At 34.8% G+C, this 15907-nt stretch overlaps 1 protein-coding gene across 3 annotated transcripts in view; it reads right to left on the bottom strand.

The window, feature by feature from the left end:
• Window positions 1-389: 389 nt before the first annotated feature.
• The window catches only part of LOC126821237 (glutamate receptor ionotropic, kainate 2), a 92152-nt gene continuing 76634 nt past the window's right edge, over window positions 390-15907 (bottom strand). For all 3 annotated transcript variants that reach the window (XM_050549615.2, XM_050549617.2, XM_050549620.2), the window contains one exon: window positions 390-2365. In XM_050549615.2, coding sequence (XP_050405572.2) covers window positions 1971-2365 — 395 coding nt within the window. In that variant the 3' untranslated portion in view covers window positions 390-1970. The remainder of the gene's footprint in view (window positions 2366-15907) is intronic.

Below are 15907 nucleotides of genomic sequence, written 5' to 3'. Positions count from 1 at the left end.
TTTCATAATAATGGATATAGACAATTCTGGTTGATATAAATGCCCCCAATATGGGAAGTCAACATTGGAGATATATGTGCATAATGCTCATACCAAGTTATGAATAGACTGAACAGAAGTCAGAAATTCAGTATGCAAGCCCTGTGCTATAAGGGGAATTTTGCCTAGACAGCATTGGCGGATTTAGGGGGTGCTATAGGTGCCCAGGCCCTCTAAACTTGGACAACACAGCATAAAAACACTGTTTGTTTTTTTTTTAAAAATTGTTTAAAATAATTATTCGCCCCCCCCCCCCCTCACCTATTTCAAATTCCTAGATTCGCTACCACCGCCACTGAAATGAATAAATGAATGAACTACTTTAAAACATTGAAAAATGCATTTAATTCAAACAAGTAATTCAAATACATTTTAACAAATTGAACATTAAAGGTACATTATGGGAGATTTTAATAGAGAGTTGGCCATTCTTGCTATAACAGTTCAAAATAGACGATGAAAGAAGAATATATTGAAAATTCCAGTCAAATTACTTTATTCTGAACAAAGTTATCACTATTGTAATTTTTGACTAGAAATAGGAGTCAAATCTCTCTTCACCGTCTCCGATCGTTAACTCCACCTACATAATCTCGATTATCAAGTAACGTTTTCAATGGCTGTGGTTTGAGACGGGGTTGCAATTCAATTCGTATCACTGATTCACATTTATTTTTACTACAAATTAAAAATAAGACTTTTAATATATAGATAAGAAGCGAAAGTTTGAAAGGAATGGACCAAATCAATGAGGCATAATTATAGCCGACTTCTTGTTAGCCTGCGTGTACTCTTGTACTGTAACTGGTAGGTCTACGTAACTCACGAACAGTGATCCAATGGAGCTGCAATTTAACTGGGGTGATGTTAGCTGCGATGTTTATCAATTTCCATAATTTTTCTGTAAACGCAAGTGACAAAAGAGCGTATAATACCGACATCCAAACTCTCATTTTAACCACAACTAAACATAATATCAAGGCCGTATATATCGAACTTTCAATCAAATTGACTGACATGCGGCCACGCTCAAAAGCGGCCTCGCTTCGCACAATCTATCATTTAGCCTCGATCTAAAATTATTTCCGGGAGTATGACGTCAACGTAACGGTTAATCTCCGCTTACGACGCCATTTAAAAATTTAATCAATCAACGAAATCCTCTTTAAATCCAAGCCGAATCCAAGCCATCCGTGGGTCTACAGAGTTGATTTTGTGCTTGTTGTGTAAATAAAGATCTAATTTATAATTTCTATGACATCTGAAGCCTAAATAAAGACTTGCAATAATCAGATTTAGCTCTTGCATAATGTATGTTTAACGCACAGAATCCACTATCTGAAGACCTAATTCAAATACATTTTAACAAATTGAACATTAACACACAGAATCCATTATCTTGTTTAGTGTTGATAAGAAAAATTTCTTACATACACGTTTTTGTTGTAATTTTTCTGTTGACATTTTCGGCAATGAGTACAAAATTGACAGAATTCTGGCTCTTTTGCGTTGGTTCTTTTGAACACGCACTCGCTGTACATTAAAGACCTCTATTCTTGACAGCAGATAATCCTTTTGTCTCTTATAGTCAGCTAAATCCCAACAAGCTTTACAAATTGCAGCTCAATCATCTTCATTGAAATCCATGTTGCATTTGTATCTGCAATTACAATTACAGGGTACTGGAGTTTTTTCTGACATGAGTTTTCCAGCTGAATTGACATGGGTTTTTTTCAGATAACTTCTTTCTGACATTTCGTTTCCAGTTAGCTTGATTTGCCTGTCTTATTCTGCTCCCCTGAATGTTTTGTTTCCCTGTTACTTCATCTTGTGTGTTGTCTTGTTGTCCATTATCTTGTGTGTTGTCTTGTTGTCCACCATCTTGGGTGTTGTCTTGTTGTCCATCATCTTGTGTGTTGTCTTGTTGTCCATCATCTTGTGTATTGTCTTTTTTTTCCATTATCGTGTGTGTTGTCTTGTCCACCATCTTGTGTGTTGTCTTGTTGTCCATCATCTTGTGTGTTGTCTTGTTGTCCATCATCTTGGGTGTTGTCTTGTTGTCCATCATCGTGTGTGTTGCCTTGTTGTCCATTATCGTGTGTGTTGTCTTGTTGTCCACCATCTTGTGTGTTGTCTTGGTCATCATGTACATCATCTCGTGCCTTGTTATGTGCAGAAGATTTCTTTGTGGTGAAGAACTGATCATCAGAAGTATCATCACCATCGGAATCAGACGTTTTATAATCTGGATCATTATCAGTATCATCAAACTCGCTTTCCATATCCTCTAATAGTTCCAGCGCCCCCGTAGCATCTAGACATCGTCCTAAAATAAAAACAATAAAATATTTCAACTTCCTTATTATTAATTGCGAAATATCAATATTGTAACATTTATTATGAATTAAAAGTGATCATGTTTTTGTCCTTGGTCGTAGGCCTACTTCAGCAAGAAATGGATATATCCATCAAGGGCTAAACTAAATTTTAATGAAGTACTTTTGGAATATCTTATGTATTATATTACATTATTTTTGTATATAAGGTTACACTAGATAAATTAATTGCCTCTTGCCTCGTCTAGCAGCCATTTAACAAATCACAAAAGTGAAACATCAATTTTATATCCTGTTCTGGTACATTAACAAGGCAGTTTAGGCAGTTATTCAAGGGAAATAACTCTCAACATATAAGTGTTTTATCAGCAAGAACTGGACAAGTGGGATATATACATATCTTGCACTAATGTAGCAAAACAAAATGACAGCAAGAACTCTCTATTTGGAGATACCTTTTTTTTTGCTTGAAAAAAAATTAGTGGTTCTGTACTTAACAATATATGACTTCTCTGTTGCGTCATTATTTATAAAGATAGGACGTCTGACTTTCAGCCCTCGAATTGATATAAAAAGCGCACATGTTGATATGGTTAAAAGGCTGCAGATTCGATCACTGGTCGCAAAGCTCTACACTGTAGTAACATAGAATGTATGATTGATATTTCAGGAAAATCGGAATAATACGTTATTTAAAGTAGCTAAAGCTCTAACTCAGTATCGTCCAAAATCTTCGACATTGAAAACACAAATTATTTGTCAATTTAAAGCAACACTGATGTTGTGATCTTACCGTGAAAAGATGGACTTCTGATATCCAATATTTAAAACAAAATAAACATTTTACGATTGTTACACGAATCGTGTACCATGATGCGTTTCAGCGCTATTTGTGATAAGGGACTCGAAAAACGAGGCAAGGCAAATTCTACAAGTTATGTCAAACGTTGACGTCATATTTTTATCTGGAGAGCATGCACAGTAAATATTATCGGTGTAGACTGGAATAACAAGACGCTAGAGATTGCCATAAAATTGAGACTTTTGGCGTATTTCGCCGAACATAACTGATTAGAAATTAAAGTAAAAACAGAAACGATTGAATGTAAATCAGTTTATATACATTCACATTACATTATTATATGCGTTGCGACCCATTTGTGTCAATTTCCAGGTCCCAAATATTAGCGATTTAGCCCCTTTAAGGATGACCATTGACCGTAAAGTTCTTTGCGTAAAGCTTTAGCATCATCTACTATATCCATTTGGATTTAGTTAGAATCCAGTAAATAATTTAGACATCACCGCTGAAACTTTTGAAATGTACTCAATTTCGGAGGGGTGCCATTTAGAAATAAAGGCGAAATTTACAAATCCATTTAGTGGCCATAATTATGGTCAAGACGTAGAAATTTTGCGCTAGAAACGTCGTTTTTCGCGAAAAATACTCTGTTTGACCTTTGATCCCGGACCTGGTCAAGATAGGTCGAAGTTCGAGTACAATGTGAGATATTTGCACCAGTAAAATTGTTATTCAATTCGATCCTCGTATCTAGGACTAGGAGCTCGACCTAAAAAAAATATCGTTTATAGGTTGTTATTGGCATTAGTATTCAATAACTACAATATTATACTTTGCATAATAAACCCAGTTAACTTCAGAGTATGACCCACAAACATCAAAACTCAATAGTGGCATTGTGATGACACTAGAAAACAGATAAAATAATTCCTCTTTAATGTTTACGTGAAACATTGTTCATTATAAACCCCGTTCTTCAGAATACGGCCAACAAACAACCTTTTACAATAGTGACATTATGGCCATAATAACAACCAGCTTAGATTTATAAAGAACGGGAATTAATATAGCAACCGAAAATAAATCTTTTAACCTAAATACGCACAGACACACAACCTTTCAATTTAATTTCATCATAAGCTGTACAGCTGTCCATTCCAACTTCCATCCACACTTCTTAAAGACCTGGGCCCTTATTCACGAAAACTTAAACTAAGATACAATCGAAATTTTAAGAAATACTGCAATTCGATTGGCTGACCAGTAAAATCAATTTGCATATATCCAATAAAGTTGCAGTATTTCTTAAAATTTCGGTTGTAACTTAGTTTAAGTTTTCGTGAATAAGGGCCCCGAACAGGATTGTCAGTGTTACGGTTGACGCCCCAACAGCAACTGTGTAAATCACATAAACTTCGAAATGTTAAACAGTCATATTCAGAATCTATATTAGAGCATTCCAAATACATCAAACGATACCTGTATAATAAAGTTCAAACTTTTGCCTATTTAACCAGTCATTCTTCGTCTCTATAAATGTCATTCTTAGAATTACAAAAATTATTATAAGTAAGATATATTACAATCAGAACTACATAATCCCTTAGAAATACCAAACATAATTCCGCAAAATATAAGCTAGGTACAATAATTCTCATATTACTCAAATTATTATGATTATAAACCGCAATATCTGTTACCATGTTAGCACTAATATTTCTCTTGACGAAACTAATCGGATTACAATCTGCTTTCATAAAAACAAATGGAATGAAATCGGGTTTAACGTCCTATTGGTCTGCTCTGTCTGGGTTAGTGAAGATGGACATACGCCATAGTGTGCTATGATGGAAATTTTGCCTTCACAGCGGCGCTATGGCCTACACTAATGTCGAATTCCAATTGTCAAGAGTTCTTTATATATGCACGCCAATGTGTGCACGGGATCCCGGTTTTTTCATCCCATTCAAACGACTATCTAATAAACATAAACCATAAGGCATTTAATTAAACGAAATACTATAGAATGAGAACAAAATATACGTATTTTAAATGCAAAATATAGGTCTTTGTCATAAGTGTAAATAGACAATTTACTATATTGGTAAGTAAAAAGTTACTTGCATAAGCATTACTAGGTTATACAAATGTTACTTGCATAAGCATTACTAGGTTATACAAATGTTTTAAATAATAAAATCGGAATTTCACGCAAACATAGATGTATTTTATTTGCCTTGAAGTTTTAAAAACTAGGATTGATCCAAAAATATTTGCTCTACATATTCACACAACTGAGCATTATACAACAATAACCATTATACCCAGCAGGATTAAAGATACATTAGTTAAGAGTTTAATAAAGAGTTGGTCATTCTTGGTATAATAATTCAAAAATAGGTGATAAAAAAAGAAAATATTTAAAATTTCATTCAAATTAATTCATTCTCAGCCAAGTTATCGTTATTGTTTGTAGTTTTGACAAGATGTGTTAAAATCTCGAGTATCCGATGCCATAGAGAGTCGATTATGGTCTTATTTTGTTAATAGATGTCTAATTAATAGTTTATATAACATTTCAGGCCTCAAGAAAGACCTGCAATAGGCAGACTAAGCTCTTGCATAGTGTATGTTTAAGTGATATTATTTTTATTTATTTAACTTATTCTTAAAGCTCAGTCCGAGTCAAATTTTCATTATAGATTACTCATTGATTTTTGTATTATTCGATAAAATATGGCCCTGATTAAAATTATTCCATAATAATTATCATTTGGGAAATGCAAACAATTATTGACGGCGAAACATCAAAATTGGCTAGTAAAAAATGACTTCATGGATTTTAATTGTGGACAATTGCATGTTTTTATTCTTTCTTTTTGTTGATTCGTGGGGTCTTATTTAATGAAAGTGAAACAACTTTGCTTCATGTTTATAGGCATTATTGTTTAGAATTACCAATAGCATTTGTTCTATATTCTACAATAAAACGTTGTTCTACCAAAAAGAATAATGTTGGTCTCTACTAAACGTCGCATGATACAAAGAAAATATATTGTTGATGTCAAATAAATGCTAAAACTACCATAACGTTTTTTATTTACCTATTTATAAACAGTTAATTGTATAGAGCTGCACCGCTCATAAAAGACAAGAAATAGCCTTTATTATTATTATCATGAAAGTGCGGTCTTCAATAATTATTCCGTGAAGAAAACACCCTTTTCAATGGTAGCTAATCGTACGTTACCTTACTGTATAATTGTCCTACATGTTAATAAAGACTCCTTTATGCGGAAAGTAAAATCATGATAGCCAATCATATTCATTGGAAGAGCTCGGCCATATCCATGTTGCTTAAATAAACAAAAATTATGTCCAATAAAAAGCATTATCGGATTTTCAATAATTTCATTGGATGTTTTGATAGCATCAAAATGTATAAATATGGACATAATGGATCATTACTTCAGAGGTATACAAGGAGGAGAGAATGGACCTAGTGAGAACAATGGAGACTAACAACATACCATTCAACACTAAGAATCTACTCTTCCCGCGACCAGATTTGAAACTGCAAATCTTCGAACAAATCCACGCCCTAATGGACACAGTTGGACTAAGTAGAATAGTGAAGTAAGAGGGGGTCACGGCTAGACGGGCTCGGCATCTAAACACTAAACTACATAGGGGATTTATACCACACTGGCAGGATAGTGGAGTAAGGGGGAGTCACGACCAGACGGACTCGGCATCTAAACACTATTCCGCCAAAAACAGACACCAAACCTACAGAGTGGGATAGTGGAGTAAGGGGAGGTCACGATAAGACGGGCCTGGCACCTAAACACAAACCCCTCAAAGATGACATCTACCAAACTAGCAGGATAGTGGAGTAAGGGGGAGTTACGATCAGACGAACTCGGCACCTAAACACTATTCTGCAAATAAAAACTAACACCAAGCCCAAAGAGTGGGATTGTGGAGTAAGGGGAGGCCACGACAAGACGGGCCTGGCACCTAAACACTAACCCCAAACGATGACATCTACCAATCCAGAAGCAGACGAAATCATCCATCAAACGATATGTTTTATATTAAATAAAGGGAAGAACTTCCCACTAAACCAAATCCATGGCCTAATGCCAAATGGAAAGATTGCAAAATCATATTCTAAAAACAGGAATCAGCTAAATTCGGCTCTCCTATGTCTTGTCTGCGATATCACTTATGTGGAAGCAGACGTTAAACACCAAGAACTACTACTACTACATCATTACTTCATTCGATTCCAACTTTTCTTATATTGGTAATCAAGACACGAAGAAGAATTTCAAGATGTTAAGAATAATTCTGGTGAGTATTTCATTTCGTTTTTTTTATTAATGTAAGTTTCTGAAGTCAAATTATCATGGTTAAAATTGTAAAATTTTATTTGACAATATTTGATATAGTTATTTTCGTCGGTGAATTGGAGCTGTAAATTATACCGATTAAGCTGTAAAATTCTACTACTTATTAAAAAAAAAAATATTAATAAATATACGAAAATTTTTGGTTATTTCTAGATTTCTAGTTTATTATGTTGGTTATTATATATTTCTATTTTTTATCTCTGTGTTATAAGTACAACCATATACCAGGTTAAAAAACGAAGAAAGTGCCCCAATATAAGAAAATAGATAGCGTTGGCCATGTTAATTGTTTGATTTCTATCCATAATTTTTATTACAGATAACCATATTGGTTGCCCTTATCAATGCCCAGGTTAAACTTGAACCATCACTGTCAGTCGATTCGATTGCACCAATATGTAAACTAGAACCGTCGGCTTTAGAAAATTCCTTGCAAGTAAACTCTGCTGATACACAAACGTCAGCACAGCTAACAGATGAGATGGCGAAAAAACTATTAGCGCCCGGAACAACAGAGGAAGCTCCGATCAGGTAAGTTTATTAATTAATAACATCATCAAATCTGAGTGCTGCTGAGTTTTGATCCACAGCTATCTATAATATATCTACATGATATGATTGACTGTAGATGGACAAGTATATAAAGTAGCTGGATGTACGGGAATGTGGAGTGGATGCTTGACATTGTTCAATTAAAAATAACCGTCGAAACAAATTAAAAGATCATGGATAAAACAATTATTTTTTTTCTTATATCTTGATATTTTAAATAGATTCAGCTTTTCATTAGATTCAGATATATTACCGTTCACGGTCTATAAATATGATTTCGAAGATTTCAAATAGTCCGAACTTATGGCGAATAAAAATAATTTATATGCTTTACCTTTATTATTCTATAACACCGTTTCTTTCACAAAATACGTAGACAGTTCTTTCTTTTAAAAAAAAAAAATCGCCAAAAGTTCACTCCGGCTGCGAACCTAATAATTAAATGAATTAAATTCTGTATATTATACATATGCATGTTTGAATTTGCTATATAGGCCTGTGGGCCCCAACTTTGTTTTCAATTCTATAAAAGATGAATTTACTGTTAATATACTTTTCGCCATGCTTTTATTATTTATCTAGCCAGGTTCGAACAAAAAGAGCAGAAAGTGTAGCTGCTTTGGCCCGAGCGGAATTGAAAGATGCCACTGGAAGTATCCTTGCTTTACCTACATCATTGAAATACAGTAAATGCCCCGAGTACCCGGCAGCCAATTCCTACGTAGTACAAGATGTTTGTCCTCACGAAAGAGTATTATTGACATCCTTCTACAGTGGTGGATATTGCAGAGTTATTTTCCCTTACTGGCAGAGAAAATACCAGACCCGGTGTCTGTAAGTACATTTAGACATATCTTTTAATGCAAAAGATGGCGGCTATAAGCAAACTAATTGAAACGCCGTATACAACCGTTGACACAAACTAGTTATAAACACATAGATTGACTCAAACTAAATAAAGAAAAACACATCTATGAACTTACCAGTAGACACCAGTAAATACTCAATTAGGTTTTTCGCATTTTCTTAGTGTGCCGTTCAAAATTTCGCTTGCACACATAGAAAGTAAGCTGCTAAATTGACTAACGGTGGTTTTGGTAGTACTTACTACTTACTTACACAGATTTTCCCCCGCCCCCACCATCACACACCACAACATTAAATCTTTATCTTTTTATTTTAGATGCAACAAATGTCTAACAGGATGCAAACCAACAAATGGGCGTCGAAACTTGTGCAGGCCAGAAAAATATACTAGCCATAAAGTTTGGGCGTTCTGTCGTGTATGGGGATGGTTATGGCAAGTCAAGAAAGTTACAATTCGACTTGCCGATGGTGACTGCGATTGTAAATCGTACCGATCTTATTGTTAGGTATTGTTTTAAAGAGATATCACATTTTTTGAAAACAGAAACAAAATTGTTAAGCTTATTGTAATTTCATCATGAAGTCCATTGTATATGGCTAAGCTACATTTTACATTATCTTTTGTTTAATTGTATTTCCAATTTTAACATGAAGTTATTAAAATCATGTATGTAAGTGCTTGTAACTTTGTATTTGTGAACTATGCTTAAAATTACTATTAAATAGCTTGGTAAAATGTTTTTATCTGTTCGTTATTGCGAGAGAGAGAGAGAGAGAGAGAGAGAGAGATGGTACAATTTGCATTTCAAACATTTAGTAGGGGAATTTGGCAATGTGGGAAAACTGAAGAACACAGAGGAAACCCAGGCAATTCTCCGTAATCTTTGTCACGCACACGTTTGTGATCGATCCCACGCCATTCGATTCAAAGATATACCTTATAATCTAAAGCGCACGTGTTGCCCCCCCCCCCCAAGATCTAATATACCTTGGCCCCGAAGGGTAATGGATACCGCGGTGGCTAAGTGAGTTGGACGTTGGTTAACCTGGAGGCCCCATGTTCGATCCCTGCGTTCTGGTTTCCCCTTGTCAGTGGTGTATGACCGAGGGCTTGGCAAGAGACAAGGACGAAAAATCAAGGTCCCGTGTACATAGTGGCGTGCACGTAAATGAACCCCTGACAGTTGGAATTCGAACGAATAGTAGGCCAAATTTACCTCATAGCACACGGCATCGCGCATCACCTTATTGAATCGATTTATATATACATATTGTGAATGCTCATGAACTTTTTGTTTACGGCAATAAAACAATACAATGCACGTCTTCATTAGCCCAGTAGGAGCAGAACAATAGGACGTGAAACTCCATTTCATTTCATTTCTGAAGGATAATGAACACTTTTAAAATTGCAATCAAATACGTTTAATGACCTGCAGCTAGTCTGAAGGAGGTCGCAGCTGGAGTCAAGGCATTTGCTTGATAGTATATTGCGAATTAGATTATTGATTCATATATGCAATTAGATCAATGACAGTTTATCTGTTAGTTTAAAATCACAAAATATTCCAAGCAAATATACTTTAAGTATGCCATCATGATGTCTGAATTGTTGATAGAAATTTTCATTGATTTCAGACAAATTGCACGTATATTTTGATACGAAAGCAACACCTTCACATTCTCCTTAAATTTTGTTTGAAAAAATTATGAGATATTAAACAGTCTCTACAATATGTACACATGTAAAATATAACATCAAAGAATTATGTATTTCATTAAGTCAAAATGAATAAACTACAAGATACAAATAGAAATGTTAAAGAACCTATTATAAAAGTAATTACAAACACAGATGTAAATCAACCCCTTAGTACAAAAAGATACTAAAGCACCCGCCCGTACCCAAACACAAACACACACATATACCAAACCAAGGCATCCACACTGTAACATAAACCCAAACAACACACTGATAAATGCCATAATGCATATACCAAAGATAATCACGCAAAGCGTGGAAATACGCCGACACAGCAGTTTTGTCCCAACTACAGCTTATCCGAAGGAAAAATTGGATGTTGAGCAAATTCGACGACTTGGAAAGTCGCAGAATGTTTAATATTGATAGGGTTCGTCCGCACATGACCCAATACTCCCCACCCCTATATCTGAAAGAAATCCTTTACAACTATAGCCTACCGGATTCACACTGTTTTTAGAAAAGGGGGTGACTCCTAAACGAAAAGTCGCGGAACATTGAATATTGATCGGATTTGTCCTCTCATGACCCAAATGCTTCCCACCAAGTTTGAAAATAACCGTCAAAAACCGTATAGCCTGTATTGAGATCACATGGTTTTCGGCAAAACTGGCATAACTCTACTACTAAATGTCACAGGATGTTAATTATCGACAGGGATCGTGACGACGATGCTTCACATTCATTTAAGTCTACCAGGTTATGACCAAGTGTGCATCAATAAACTAGAGATTCCTATGGAACAGACGATAATCAAACCGTTAAATACCACGCGCGGGTCCCTTGGGAATTTTTCAAATCTTCTCGGAGCGCCACATCTGCATTTACTCTTTTCATTCAGATTTCTCACATTATGATGTACAGTGCGTGCCCCAACTTTTCACATTAATCAGCCTTAAAAGCTTGGGCCATCTGACACCGGAAACAAATATTCATGAAACGACATGCATTCCCTTTTCTCCACAATTCACACCCACTCTTCAGTGACTGCTTTGAGCTGCTAATCATCGACAAGAATATTGTAAAAAGTATAAATAAACATATCGTATCAATAATTTAAATGGTTTTATAACAAATGAGGAAAATGATGGGTAAGTCAAATGTTGACAAAGCGGAGTAACATTGTTTCATTCTGTATGGCGACATGTATTTGATAGTGCAGAAGCTGGTTTTATTTTGAAATAATAATACATTATATCCATTAATGGGCGTATATATAGCCTTTTTTCTTTGTAACCTTAATATAGACGAACATGGGTTTAAAAGCACACATTAAGATAAAATGCGCATATATAAAGTGATTTACACCCTTTTTGAAAAATTGTTATTGTAATTTCTAATTAATTACGATCGGTGAAATACACAACATTCCAAATTTAACGACAGTCATTTGCGCCTGCTTAGTCATTTCAACATGTTTGTTTATATATTATTATTTAGATGCTATTGAATCAGCTATTTTTATTTACTTCCGCGTTACGTTGTCTTCTGGGATAGGTTTTTTTTTCCATTACAAATGGCGCTCGAAACAATTATACGTAGAATGCCCGACTCGTGTAGTGATTTTAAAAAGTTCAGTGCCTGATATAGTTGATATGAGAATCCCATATTTTCACGTTAAAGGACTATCCCGATTTGAACAGAGACTTAAAAATAAATGTCCGAGTACGTATGACTTGGGTGACTTGATGATCGATTCCCGTTCCTTGAGAGGTCTATACAGTGCACGACCCACGTGCTGTACTTGATAACGAAAGGTAAATTTCACCAACACATTATTTTTTATAAAAAAAAGTCTTATTTTATCCAGATACCGCATAATACATCTTGAGACACCGGTCTCCATTTCCAGATGAAGACTGACGGGTTTAAGTTGTTTGAAAACGTATCACAAATATTGAGTTAGTTGCTTGGCCCTTAGGTAGACAATTTTAAGGGATTTTAACACAAAATTAAGCAGTTTTATTCTCCAAAAAATTATCGGGATTGGCCCTTTAAGATATAAAACATGAATATTAATTGAAATGGACCAAATTTTAATTCCAAATCGTGTTTCGAATATTAAGGTTTAGTTCCTTTAACGATAATCCAAACGTAACTACTTTTGGATATGATAAGTAGTGTATCTTATATTATCTATATTTAGTCGGGTAAAGATAAGCCATATGGAATGGATACTTAGAATAAATTGCAACAAAATTTATCTCGATGGAATCTGGTAAAGGGGTCCCTGAAGGTCCCCCAAACAAAAATCGCCCAAAATAAAAAGATAGGTTTTCGAGTAATTAGCATATGGCCGCCATTGGCACCTTAAAACTCCACTATCTCGGGAATGGTTGAGTTTGGAGGGTGTAAATGTATTACGGGTAGATAGGAAAGTGGTACAGATGGCTCAGAAAAACAAAGCGAAATGACGTCCCTGTTACGTCATACAGTCATACGACCAACGATTTGCATAAATCCGATATGGCCGCCAGTGAAACATAAAACTCCGACATCTCGGAAATGGTTGAGTTTGGGGGATGTAAATGTATTAGGAGTAAATAGGAAAGTGCTACCAAAGAACTAGAAAAACAATGCCAGGTGACTTCCCTGTGACGCCATAACGTCATACGGTCAACAATTAGCATAAATCCAATATGGCCGCCATTGGCACCTTAAAACTCCAATATCTCGGGAATGGATGAGTTTGGGGGTATAAATGTATTACGGGTAGATAGGAAAGTGCTAACAAAAAATCAACAGGAATATTGAACTTGGTTTCTGATAGACCTGGATTTCAATTATGGACTGTACAGTTCTTCTAACAACTCTTCTTTATTGACGATTTCAGGGACTGTAGTGTCAAGTATGCAGTTGGTTCAGGTTCATGCGAATCGTTGACTATGAATTTCAATCTTTAAGTTGGCATCGGGTGAATTAGTTAAGAAACTTGGTGAGTCAAATCCTACGTACTAATGAAGACGAATGATATTTTTATATACATTAAAAAACTCCAGTGATATTTGAGTAAAGTTCTTACCATTGTCAAAATATCCATCAAATTCTATCAGTGTATGACATGTGGTTAATAGACCAAATAAGGTAATGTTCTCCCCCTGGTTTTTGGAGAATGGGGGTGCTTATTCCATATTTGGGAAGGAAATGAACGCCTAGGTCAGTCTATAACGTGCAGAAATTAGGGGTTATACAAGAGGGAGTTGAGTGAAATTCCTAGCAGCTATCATCAATGCTTTATTGAAAACGTGAAACATAGAAACTTTGCAAGCAGTTTAATAGTAAAGCTGTAGAAACGAAATAACATGTAGTTATTATCAAAGTGAATTATCATAACATCGTCGAATAGTTGTTCCACTTCTTCGTTTAATCATTACGTCTTTTCACATTGTCTGCCCACAATACCTAAGCTATTAGAGTTTTAAGATTTCCAAAGGCGGACATATGGACGCAATTTAGCAAGGTTTTTTCTGATTCTTTGAGAATAGTTAAACTTTCTTTTAATTATGAAATAATCAATCATATCAATGAGTCTATATTCTTGAATATAGAAGTTTTCTTTAAATTTATGCAATAAACAATCATATCAATGGGTAATCTTTCTTTTAAATTTTAGAAATGACATTAAATGAATTAAAATGTTTGCTTATAGTTATAGATCACTATTGCTACATTTTATTATTTAGTAAATTGGGTTCGACGCCCGTCTATCTGCCTGGTAAACTTTTTGGGTCACAATAACCCTGCTTTTAATTGAACTAGAATATTCAAACTTGGTGTAGGTGTTTATTAGGCGAATGCTTAGTACATGATACAGAGAAAAGTTATTTGAAAAACTTTATTCTAAAAGGGTGAGCGCCCCTGCTCAGAAATATTCGAAAATGGCATCATCTACAGCTTTCCACTGTCCAACTGTATTGAGTAGGTCACACAGTGGGCTCGCGAATTGTCCCTACAAAACTAATCTATTCAACCGTAACTAATCTAAAACTTGTCACAAATGGAACGTATAACTAATAAGACGTGACCGATAAACACATTTGTACCAATAATATATGTCAAGTATTCTAGGTCAAAGACCCATATTATTCTAAAAAAAACAACAACAACACAACACAATTTCTATGGAAAACAATCACTGGTTTATAGACATATAGCACGACGTTTCGACAAGTAATCACTTATCGTTTCAAGTACAAATTACACAACGGATTTAACTCATTGACAGCCGTGTTTAACAATTCAGTTAAATTCTCCAAGAGCTCATAAAACTTATCTGCAAACATAACAAATAACATAGGTCTAAGAATACAACCCTGTTTTGTACCTTCAGAGCGATCAAAATATTCAGACAGTTCATTCGCATCTAATTTATTATGAAATTAAATTTATTTATATCAAAGTACTGATGTAAACATTGAGATTATATACAAAAGTAGGATCCCATATATTGACTTTATCTCAAGATTAATATAATTATGTAGTCTCGTCAATAGTTGTACCAGTCCGACTACCAATTGGACCTTCTGATTTATTTGTTGTCTGTCCCCGGGATTCGTTTCTACACAACTAGTTATTAACATGACAAAAATATAGTCAGAACTAGATTGTTTACCGTATACAGTGGACCGGGAATGGAAATAAAGCCCAACCTTTCATACATTTAGCCAATAAAGTAGCGGTCTCGACGTACGAAACGGTTTATAATCAACGTATCTTTGTCACGTCCACAGAAGATGATGAAGTCGGCGGACACGAATTATCTTTTCGTAACCGTTAATAGTCCAGATTCAGCTATTCCATTCATTATGAAATTGAAAGCTGAAGGCATTCCTTCACAATTCATATAGCAAGAATACATCCGTGATTCTAAAATAAATAAATACTATTAAAAATGTTTCCAGGATCTTAAACTCACCGATATTAAGAACATCATTCTCTCTCCATTGCGATAGATGTTATACGTCAAAATGAAATTAACGATATTAGTTCGAATGACATAATTTACCCTAATGTAATAGTTTTAGAAATATTTAAAGAAAAAGTTCAAGAATGAGGAATTTACAGTGTGAAAGTAATTGACTAATTGATAATAAGGATTCTAAAAGCTTGCAAAATCAGTGTGAAAGACAAAAAT

This window comes from Patella vulgata, chromosome 5, assembly GCF_932274485.2.
Source record: "Patella vulgata chromosome 5, xgPatVulg1.2, whole genome shotgun sequence".
NCBI lineage: Eukaryota > Metazoa > Mollusca > Gastropoda > Patellidae > Patella > Patella vulgata.
The sequence above is the reverse complement of the archived record's forward strand: the minus strand, read 5'-3'. Positions and strand labels throughout refer to the sequence as shown.